Source organism: Odontomachus brunneus, unplaced genomic scaffold (assembly GCF_010583005.1).
Source record: "Odontomachus brunneus isolate Ranch 3 - 2012 unplaced genomic scaffold, Obru_v1 Obru_scaffold_012, whole genome shotgun sequence".
Lineage (NCBI taxonomy): Eukaryota > Metazoa > Arthropoda > Insecta > Hymenoptera > Formicidae > Odontomachus > Odontomachus brunneus.
The window spans coordinates 2,484,742-2,496,370 of record NW_022639462.1 but is presented as its reverse complement, the minus strand read 5'-3'; the positions used below and the strand labels follow the sequence as shown (position 1 = coordinate 2,496,370).

The following is an 11,629-nucleotide window of genomic DNA, read 5'->3' as shown; positions in this document are numbered from 1 at the left end:
ATATATATATATATATATATATATATATATATATATATATATATATATATATATATGTCAATATAAATATTAAAAATATACGCGTGTCACTTCGCTGCATGCCAATGCGCTCAGACCGTCTTTAACTTATAAAATAAATAATTAAATATCTAAATTAATCTAAAATTCAAGTTAAGCATGCATATATGATTATAAAAATCTAAATAACACCCGCGAATCTTTTCGCCGTTATATAACGTTGCCCGTATACGCTAACGCACCCAGCTTGCCTAGGTCGTCGCTCCGGCTTCGGATAAATTTAAAATAAACCTCTAACATAAACTTAAACCTCATTTTTTCTCTTTCTGTTTCAGGAGCTGCCCCCTCGTACCCTGGACCCTGGACTTCGGAATACGGACCCTGGAGTTCGGATCCCGGATCCTGGACTTCAGCCCATGGATCACGGATATCCGTAGATAATATCGATACTAACCCTTTTCTTTTCTTTCAGGTTTAGCTCCTTAATAGTCTACATATCCTTCACCTTCACGACGATCCCACGCGCTTATCACAAATTCGAACTTTCGCGTTCGTTCTAGCTCTTAACGTAAACTACCGATATCCTTTGGTATGATCACAGCCGTTAATATTTACTTTTACGGACACTCAAAATACCAATATTTTGACGCTTTCCCCGGACTACGTAACCACCTTTGCGACTCTACATTTCCGCTTTACCTTTCGATATCCTATTGCATACCGAACCATATCCCTGATTTCCCCTACGGTACGTCGGGCTCCTTTCCTACTCGCGTTTCTCTTTAATGGAAGCTCCATTTGGCACGTGCTAAGTTATGCTCTAACAGGTATTTGTCTGACGCGTACTATTTCGCGTTTCCGCGATCTCGCCCCCGACGTTTCCGCGTCCAGCGCGGCCCTTCGGCTCGTGGAGGTCTGTATTGTTAGCGCGCTCTTTCGATACGCATACGCGCCCGTGCCAGTTTCCTTTATTCATGCTTACACACGCGATACCTGACCCTCATGCTTTCACACGTTTACTAGTCCGAGATCGCGCCTAGCTCGTCACTAGTGCTTGTTTATTCACTCACGTCTCCTAGCGTCAAGCTCAATCTACCCCTTAATTACACTTAATCTAACTCAATACTAACTTATCACTACCTTACTTGTTAATCTTAAACCTAGATTCACGTCCGATTTATGCACGTATCGGCGCCGTTGATACGCGTTTCGGTTCGCGCACGATTGCGCCTCGTCGGTCTACCTTGGTGTCGTCGGTCTTGTCCTTGATGTCGAGTCCTTCCGGCGTCCCCGAATCGGTCGTTCCCGCCGGTTCCTCCGGTTCGCATCACTCCTCCGCACTCGTAGCCGGTTCGGACTGTCTCGTCAGGTCTATCACTGATTCGGATGGCCTGGTCGGGTTCCTCGCCAGCTTGAACCGCCTCGTCAGGTCTATCACTGGTTCGGACGGCCTGGTCGTCTTCCTTCTTCGTCCGGACGGGTTGAGGGTAGGTGGAGTTAGTTTATCCTCCACGTCCCCGGCCTCCGCCCCGGTCTCGGCCCAGGTGCTCTCGCGCATCGTACCAACAGAGACAATTCTTGGCAGATGTTTCAGCTCGTCGTCACTGCGTTGTCGATGTACCGTCCTCTTCCCATTTTCTTGCATCTTCGACCCTACTGCAGCGACCTTGATGGTGGTGGCGGTCGCCGCGCTTGTGGCTGCTTTCTGCCGCACTCTCCCGCCTGCTGGCGGGTTCGCGGCTAGAACAGGTGCGGGCTCGTCAGCACCTGCGTCTTCGATGTCTGAGTCCGATAAGATTTTGAAAAGGCGGCCAAAACCAGTTTTTTGTTTTGCTGTGGTTATTGCTTTGCGGCGATGTTCTTTTTCGAGACGGAGCAGTGTTGCTTCGCCTGGTGGGACACCCTGTGCTTTATATCGCCATGTCTCTTGTACTTTGGCTTTCGTCAGCGCCTTACGGTGATGGTGGCCGCCGAGTCGTGTCTCTTTGCCGATCCATCTTGTTATTTGTTCATCGTGGCGTATTTTTTCTTTTTTCCGGATATCGAATTGTGATCGGAAGTCTATGCTGGTTCTCGTCCGTGTTCTGGAATTCAGAATTAATGTCGGATCGACTTCCTCAAGACGATTCAGCTTTATAACTGGTTTTGCTTTTAGCTTGTTATTTGTTTGAGATTCGTGTTTCTTTTCTGACGATGGTGTCTTGGATGACGAGGATGAATATACTTCATTCCATACTATTCTGGTTTTAATTTGTGGTGGTGTCTCCCATGGTTGGCTTTCTGGGTTGATCGTCCTTTGCCACTTTGGTGCTTGATTTTCTTTGTCTTCGATATTTATTTGTTTGTCTTCGTGTTTGACGTCTGTTGTTTCCCAGCTTTCCTTGTATTTTGACGTACTAGGTTTCGGTTCTTCTATTGGTTGTCTCGAGTCTTCCTGATTTTTGTTCCTCCCCGTTAATTTGATTGGTTTGTTTGCTTGGTATTCGGCTAATGCGGCTTCGCGGAGTGCGATTTGATGTTCTAATTCTTTTGTTCTTTCGTTCAGCCGTTTGAGCTCCTCACGTTTTCTTTCTTGTTTTGCTAGCTCCAATTCTCTTTCGAGCGCTATGAGTCGTCGCTCGAGGTGCTCGTTTCGTTCCCTGGCTTCTTCTAAATCCATGGTGACCTGTGAACAGGAGAAAAACAAGACCATCTTAGGTTGTTTGTAGTGGTCTGGGTTTTGTTTCCGCGTATGTGATAGTTCAGGATGGGAGGGATTTTTATTAATCGCCGTTAATACGGCGGTTTTTAGGAAGTCTCAAGGTATTCTTAAATTGGGTTACTATTCGTCGCTTTCAGTTGTCGATAGGTTAATAACTTCGGGTACTGGCTGTGCTATTGTTTCCGTGCTCCCGCCAGACTCTGTACTGTCCGCCCATCTTATTCGTTTTTTTCGGGGAACGCGTATGATTTCCCACGTATCGTCGGTATCAGGCGACGATTCAATTCAATTTGTCGTCTTATTTTAGGGCGTGGTATATAGTTTGCGTTAGATTCGGAGTCTAACTCCAATGTTACGTTACTAAGCGTTGAGTTACGCGTGCTACGTGTTAGACGGTTGGAGCTAGATTGTGATAGGCTTTCTGTAGATTCGAAAGAGGTCTCGTATGACGTGCCTCTCTTTGCGCTGTCCTGTGATTCGGTGCTTTCTCCTGGTTGGTTCTCCACCACTTCGGGTGGGAGGGGAGCGTCGACCGGTTCTTCTGATCGCCACGCGGAGATTCGGTGGGGCCTAATCTGTCTACTATTGTATGCGCCTATACTTTCACCTGTTAGTCGTTCAACGGTGTACGCGTTTAAGTGGGATTTCGGTCGGATTCTGAATGAGCCCTCGTATAGAGGAAACAGCTTTCTAATCTTCGCGTGACGCTGATCGCATACCATATCTCCCTCGCTGTATTCGCGCGCTACTTCTCTTTTCTCGTTTTCCCGTTTCTGTTTTGCTGCTATTTTCACGAGTCTATCACGCGCTTTGTCTATTATTTGTTCGTGTCGAAAAAGTTCTTCTTATGTCAGACGCAATGCCTCCGGAGGCTTGATTACGAGGTCGGCCTGTCTATTTCCAAATGTCACTGGTAGATAACCTGTACTTGCGTGCTCGGTCGCATTGATTACCTGTTCTACATGCGGCGCAATCTCGTCCCATCGCCTATGATCTTCATTTGCGTACGCGCGTAGCGCCCACCCCAGCTCGCGCATCACTCTTTCCACGGAATTATTTTGTGGATTGTATAATGACATTCTTCGTGTCGTAAAGCCTATGTGGTGCGCCAATTGGCGCCAGCGCAGCGTTATAAATTGTTCTACGCAATCGGATAACATGACGCGAGGCACGCGTTCTATGTCGGGTACGTAAAACGTCTCTATTACGTGCTCGATCGTCCTGAGACTTTGGTTCGCAATCGGGTACATTTTGGTGTACTTGCTGAACTGGTCCATCAGGACGAGCATATACATGTTGTGATTATACGAGCTTGGGAGAGGGCCGTACAGGTCGACGGATACGACCTCTCCCTGTTCCATCGGTTGGTCGTAATATTGAGGTTCTGCGGTGGGCCTCGTATACGTCTTCGTCGCGATGCAAAGTTGGCATGAGGCCACGACGTCGCGCGCGATACGTTCCGCGTTACTAAAAACAAAGTACCGGCGTGTAAATTCGAGCACCTTGTCCGTTCCAAAGTGCACTAGATATTTATGGACTCGATCGACTAAGTCCCATGCTGCGGTTTTCGGTACCAGTACACGATCTTTAAACGGTCCCGTGCGCAAGCGGATGATACCGTCGCGAACGATCTATTGTCGCAGATTTTTACGTACGCTTTCGTTGAGCTCGCGATCGTCTCTCTGCGCTATTCATTCTTTGGTCTGCATACCCTCGTCGGGCTCGGCCATGAGACATATTCGCGGCGCGAACTTTTTTCGGCCGTCGTTCGACTATTCAAACGGTACCGTGTCGTCTTCTCGTTCGTCGAATAAAGATGCGCTCCCGCCATTTTCGTCTTTATTTATTGTGCGCTTGCGTTTTAAGATCGGTTTGCGCGAGAGCGCGTCCGCCGTCACGTTTCTCGCTCTGGGGATATGCTAGATGTCAAGATCGAATTCTTATAGGAGCGACAGCCATCGCGCCATGCGTTGGTTTGCGACGGCGCACGTGCTGACGAAGCGCAGCGCTAGATGGTCCGTTCGCACGAGCACTCGGTGGCCCATCAGAATCACGCGCCATTTTTTCAAACACCAGACAAGCGCGAGACCTTCTAACTTTGTGATCGTATAACACCGTTCCGCCCTTCGTAAATTTCGACTCGCATACGCTACTGTGTATTCGTTACCTTCATTGTCGTATTGGAAGAGCTTGGCGCCTATTCCAACGTTTGATGCGTCCGTTTCTACTCCGAGTTGACGTTTCGGGTCTAAAAGATATAATCTTTTAGCGTTTTTGACGCTGGTTTTAATACGTTCGAATGCCGCGTCTTTGTCAGCGTTCCACGCGAATTTGACACTTTTGCGCAGTAGCTCCTCCAACACGGCGGTATTTCGCGCGACGTTGGGAATAAAACGGCGGTCCCAGTTCACCATCCCCAGAAACGACTGAAGTTCCTTCTTCGTACGGGGTTTGGTGAACCTGAGAATATTCTCTTTAGTCTCATTAGTAATATTCACGTGTACCTGGCTGATGTCGTGTCCCAAAAAGACTATTTTGTCTTGTGCGAATTCGCATTTGTCGCGATTCAATCGAAATCCGGCTCGTTCGAGCGCCTCGAATACTCGCGTCAAATGACGTAAGTGCTTATCCTCGCTGTTACTTGCGATTAGCACCTTGTCCAGGTAGACGATCACATTTGCTCTTAAGTCTGGCTCGTCGCCGAGCGCTGCCTCGATTGCTCGCGTAAACGACGCCCCTGCGGTGTTGAGACCAAACGGGAGTCTCTCGAAAACATACGTTTGGTTGTCGCAGGAAAATCCTGTGTATGCCATCAAGCCGGCGCTCAACGGCACTTGCCAGTAGGCCTGTGTAATGTCTAACTTAGTAAATACGCGTTTTCGTCCTATGCTAGTCAATACTATTAGGTGGTAAACTTAGTTCCTGCGGTTTTTTTGTTTAAAAAACTCATTTATTTCGACATCAAAAGCAAAAAATACATTAATCGAAGTATTTTCCCTCGCTAGCTATACATTTTTCCCATCTTTCGGGCAACGCGTAGATTCCGCGACGATAGAACGATTGGTCTTTTGATGCAATCCATTCGTCGATCCATTTTCGCACATCCTCGTAATTTCTGAAGTGTGTATCCACCAAGCCGTGCTGCATCAACCGGAACAAGTAATAGTCCGAAGGAGCTAAGTCTGGTGAATACGCTGGGTGCGGGAGAACTTCCCACTCGAGCTGCATCAGTGTTTCTTTGACGGCTTTGGCAACGTGTGGTCGAGCGTTGTCGTGCAAAAGCATGACTTTACGTCGATTGCTGGCTACTGCTGGCCTTTTTTCCAACAATGCTTCATTCAGACGGTTTAATTGTGATTGATATCGATCCCCCGTGATACTTTCGTTCGGTCTGAGTAGCTCATAATAAACGACGCCGTGCATATCCCACCAAATGCAAAGCATTGCTTTGTGGCCATTAATATTTCTCTTTGGTGTGGATGTCGATGGTTGGCCATGGTTTACCCATGATTTTCTTCGTTTAGGATTATCGAAGTATATCCATTTTTCATCGCCAGTCACTATGCGCCACAAAAAACTCTTCTTTTTCTGCCTGGCGAGCAGAGAAATAGAGATGTTTAAGCGATTCGCAATGGCATTTGCGGTTAATTCGTGTGGTACCCATTTTCCCTCCTTTTGAATTTTTCCCATTGCATGTAGACGTTTGGAAACAGCCATCGGAGTAACATTTAATGCTGCAGACAATTCTTGGAGCGTTTGAGTAGAGTTTTCGTCCAATAATGCCTGCAAATCGGTGTCTTCAAACTTTTTCGGTTGGCCTGAGCGTTCTTTATCATTGACATCAAAATCACCACTCTTAAATCGCTGAAACCATACTTGGCATGTTCTTTCCGATGGAGCATAATTGCCATAAGCTTCGAAAAGCAATTTATGAGCTGCAGCTGCAGTTTTTTTCAAGTCAAAGTAATGAAGCAGCACATGTCGAAAAAACAACTTATCACGTTCCATATTTAATCAAAAGAAAAAATAGCACTGCTCGCTTAAATGAATCTCTTCGCACTGAATTTTATTGACAAATGTCTAACCTCTAAAATGCAGCCAGTTTCAGATGTCAAAATAAATTACACCTACAACTAACGTCATCTAACTGTGAGCCGCAGGAACTAAGTTTACCACCTAATACATCGATGGTTGGTGGCTGGGCGTGGTCAGGCTCCATGCGTTTATTAATGCCTCTTGCATCTAGACAAATGCGAATTCTTCTGTTGGGCTTACTTACCGCTACCAGCGGACTGATATATGGTGTCGCGGCGCGCCTGACGACGTCCAGCTCCTCAATTTCGCGAATTTGTCGACGCGCCTCCTGACGATGTTTGGCGGGAATCGGATAGATTTTGCATCTGAACAGTTTCTGACTAAACATTCGAATTTGGTGTTCGTAATCGCGTATTCTACCTAGAGTTCCGTCCAGTAATTTATCTTGTCGAGCGAGAAGCTCGTTGAGCTTACGATCGAACTCCCCACTTTTGAGCGCATCACCGCTCGAATCTGTCGCCCGTTTGGTTGACGAGTTCGACGTCGAAGACTCATTCCTAGTTATTATCGTCTCGCGCGGCGGAGCGCATGGCGCGCTCGCCATCATGGAAATGGACGCCGGTTCGGGGGCCTTGGCACATTCGTCGGTCTCTTCCTTCTCGTTGGCCCCTGATGCGAGGATCAATTCAGTTGGTGGATTGCTGCCTACCCATATTTTATGTTTCCCAAGGAAGTCCTCGCCTATGATTATCGGGACGAAGAGAGTACCGATTTCATAGAATTCATGCGCGAACTTGCGTGTGCAGCCATCTACGTCCGTCAGCTCCACGAAAAGCTGTACAATCGTGTCCGCCTACACGCCTCGCTGTTCGAAAACACCCCGAATGTGCGTTTTATTTATTTTTACGCGAGGTAGTTTGCACTCGGCTTGACCGTTGCGCGTTTCGCTCTCTAGCCTCGCGATTGTCTTGGGGTTGACTGCTGATATGGCCGCTCCCGTGTCTAACAGTGCCCTAACGTTTAATTTGGTCGCGTTGTCAATGTCACTCGTCATAACGCACACGTTAACGGTGGGTGACCCGCCTGGTGCGTTTTCGTCATGTTTATCAACCCGTTCTTCGTCGCGCAGGTCAGTGCGCATCGACGATACGTTCTTTCTGTCACGGCTATCTATGCGAGACTTCCTGTTCCTATCGCCGCGAAAGTTACGTTTTGGGGGTTCTTGTTTATTTCCGGATGTTGATTTTGGCTGCGCTGGCGCAGAAAGTGCCTCGTTACGTTCGCGCAACCTCTCCCGCCCGTCTGGCTGTCTGGGCGCGTTCTTAGGATATTTTTCCCTATCCGCGTCGCATTCGTAGGTGCTGCGGCGCTCATTTACGTCCCGACGCTCGCAAGAGGGTTTCCTACGGCTCGTTGAGGTATCGCGTCTATAGCCCTGATAATTTATGGTCTCGCGATTTTCGGATCCGCGGTCACGGGATGCTGATCTGTCACGCCTACTTCGATAGTCGTAACGTTTGAATTCTCTATCCGGCGATTCTCTTCTATTCGGCCACCATCTGTTCGTCGGTGGATCATCCTTGTCTTCTCTCATGAAACGCGACTCTTTTGTATTTTCACGCTTAATTTTTGCGTATTGCACTATCGCTTCTTTCTGGAGTCTCTGTCTCGCTGCGATGTACGCTCTGGTCTTGTCGCGATTCTGAATGACAGCTAATCGCTCACACAGATCCTCGACGGAGTATATTCTGAGAATCGCAAGGTCCTCGTAGATCTGTCGTGGAAAGTGCATGATGATCTGATCAATGAGTTCGCTGTCGTTTACCGGTGGTTGCAAGTATCTCGCGTCTCGTACCAGCTTTTGAATGTATTCTATCATTGTCCTTCCTGATTTTTCATTGTACGCTCCGCTGTGTAATGTTTCGCAAAGTTGCGCCTGTTCCGCTTTTCCCCAGTATCGCTTTCTGAATTGCGTCACTACGTCTTCGAATTCGCGGAACTCTTGGAAATCAAACCATTCTCGTGCTCCAAATCAAACCATTCTCTATCTCCCATGCAAAAACGGAAAAAAAAGAGGCAGTCCCTTTGTCCGACTTTTTCGTAATCAGCGAGTGCTAAAAAATCTTCCAGAAATCGGATCAGATGTTGTTTGTCCGTTGCTCCGAAGTATTTCAATTCTCCGAATGGATTCGCTCTCGGAGCTTGGCTCACGGTAAATCGTTGTTGCTCCGTGTATGCCGATTGCACTCTCTCTTGTTCGATCTTGTAGTCTTCTGGATACGGTTCGTAAATATCTTCATCTATATGCTTTGTGTGTTCCGTTGGACGGCCTCGCGTTCGTCGCATTGGCTCATTCGTTTTCATTCGTGTTGACGGATGTCACTGATTTGGCGTCGTCCTGGCTGGCCAGCGACTCCGTGCTCCTGTATCGCTTTTGCGATCGGTATGAGCTCCATGCTTCTGTACTTATTGTCGATTTATCGTGACTTGACTGTTGTGAATTGGCGCCCTTGGCGCGTGGTTGCGTGCGTTCATCGTTTCTATCATTCTGATCAAAGTGTTCATTTTGGCGTTGGTCGAGCGTTCCATACATTCAAGCTTGTATTCGGTTTCGCGCGCAGCGCATTCCATCTTGTCGAACTTGCGGTCGATCTCATGCTCGCGTTCCTCCTCAGTCGCTCTATACGGTATCATTGTACTATGCAGTAACGACGTTTCGGCGTTTTTCCACGACGCACTAGTCTGACTGGCGCCCCATTTCGTCGTATGCGCCGAGGAAGTATCGCTTATATCGACCATAGACATAGTTTTAGACAACAATGGTTCGATCGGCCCTAATTTCGATTCGCGCAATATAGTTTTAGGTTGACCGTACTCGCGTCCTGATCTAGTCCTGGACTTATTCTCGCTATCTTTTCCTAGTTTTTCGATCAATTTGGCGGCGAACATTTTAGTAATTTATAAATTCGATTTTAATCAATTCTATTTGCTAAAGTTAGTATTCGCAAAGTATTCGTGGGACGACTTCAATTAGTGTCTAAATGAGGTTTCCTTACGATTTTTAGCTTTATCTATTACTTATTTGGGGTTTTCAAAAAATTTCAAAAAAATTTTACAAGTTGATTTTTTCTCGTTAATTTCATTTAAGTGTTCGAACAGTGTTAGTTATTTTAATTTAGGTGTCGCGGTTTTATTTTAGTTCATATAACTCTAATATTGCCTATCTATTGGCGCCTTGCTGACTAACTTAGATTATCGCTACGCTTGTTCTACGATCTTGTCCTACTAAGTTACTCACTGATTTAAAAAATTTTGCTATCTTAAGTATATTATTGTATCTAGTGTGCCGTTTGTTACTTAGTTGGTCGTTTGTACTCGATTTTAAAATTTCGATAATATTTATCTTTTCTAAATAAATAATGTCTCAGTTTTTCTATGGCCTCGAAAATTGTCTATATTTTATTTAATCTACTTGTTTTTTGTTCAAAATTATTGTTAAATTTTGGTATTTGATCGTCTTTCGGTGAGTTACTTATTTCTCTAATTTATTACTTATGTCCCCTATTTCTATTTTACTCCGCTACTCTTAGGTGGTGCGAATGTTGCCATTTACCTTGCGTTGGAGAGCTCTGTCAAGTGTCTCTTGTTGTCTCCGCTTGTCTCTGTTCTAACCGGTTATGACGGTTCGGAACAAGTTCAGAAAGTAGCGGGCTTTTAGTCCTAACTCGTGTTTCTATGGTGTTTATTAGTTGTGTTTAGTAGTATGTATTTGATTTAAAAATTTTGTTAAATTTTGAAAAAATTGAAAAATTTAGTTTTTTTGGACCAATTTAGTTAATTTTGTGCGAGTTTCCTTCAAATTTAGGTTGTGTACTTAGTTTTAAATTCAATTAAATAAATTGAAATAATTTTCAAAGTTTTGTGAAAAATTTTTGTTTTTCAAATAAATCTTTGTGTCTACTATATGTTTTGACTCTTTAGTAATCGTTTAGACTATTTTTAAATTTTGACTAAAATTTTGAATTTTATGAATAAATTTATTTCAAAAGTAATTTTTTTCTAAAAACGAGAACTGTAATGAATTGAAGTGATTCTGATGATTATTTATCGAAAGATATGGTGTGTGTGAAGCTGGCGTCTCATTTCATGGAAACTCACAAATTATTTAGAGTTCTGGCTTCTTTTTCAATAGTTCTAGAGTTCCTGATAAGTTAAACAAATAGTTCTGTTCATTAAAGCAGAAAAATTGGGTCCGGACAAACTGAGACGCCAGGTTCACGCTGCGTCTCAGTTTGTCCTAAACAAGTTCCGCGGCAATATGATATCACAATTTGAAAGATTCATAGTTCTACAAGAGTTCTATAAAGAGTTCCACCCCAGAAACGCAAAAAAAATAATTACAGATAAATTAAGTTTAGCGGAAACATGTAACAAGAATACGATTTGAGACGCTGCCGGAAATTTCAGAGATGTAGCGATCCTAAAAGAGTTCTCGTATAATTCAGAGCATGCTAAAACATTTTCCAAAGAGTAATATGCATTGGAGTTGTTGTACAATTTTTAAATAAATTAAAAATCGTCGAGCGTCGCGCACTTAGAAAGATACGAGACGCTGGCCAAAATCTAAGAGCTCTTGTCTATCCAAAATGTTTCTCGCATACGTCTGGCCATATATAAATATCTTCTAAAGAGTTCTATGCTTTGGCAAAGTTTTATGATTTTTAAATAAATTAATAACACCCGAGTGTCGCGCACTTGGACAGAAAAGTCTGAGACTCTAGTCGAGATCTAAGAGTTCTCGTCTTTCTAAAAAACATTTCGAATAGTACTTATCACGCTCAACAATGCTCTAAAGAGTTCTATGCATTTGCGATG

The 11,629-nt window shown here is 44.9% G+C and overlaps 1 protein-coding gene across 1 annotated transcript in view; it reads right to left on the bottom strand.

Annotated features, from left to right (window-relative positions):
* Nucleotides 1–27: 27 nt before the first annotated feature.
* LOC116840877 overlaps nt 28–11,629 on the bottom strand; it is an 18,838-nt gene continuing 7,236 nt past the window's right edge. Inside the window, exon 2 of the mRNA XM_032808193.1 lies at nt 28–2,683. Within this exon, the coding sequence (XP_032664084.1) occupies nt 1,346–2,677 (1,332 nt within the window). The 5' untranslated portion in view covers nt 2,678–2,683 and the 3' untranslated portion in view covers nt 28–1,345. The remainder of the gene's footprint in view (nt 2,684–11,629) is intronic.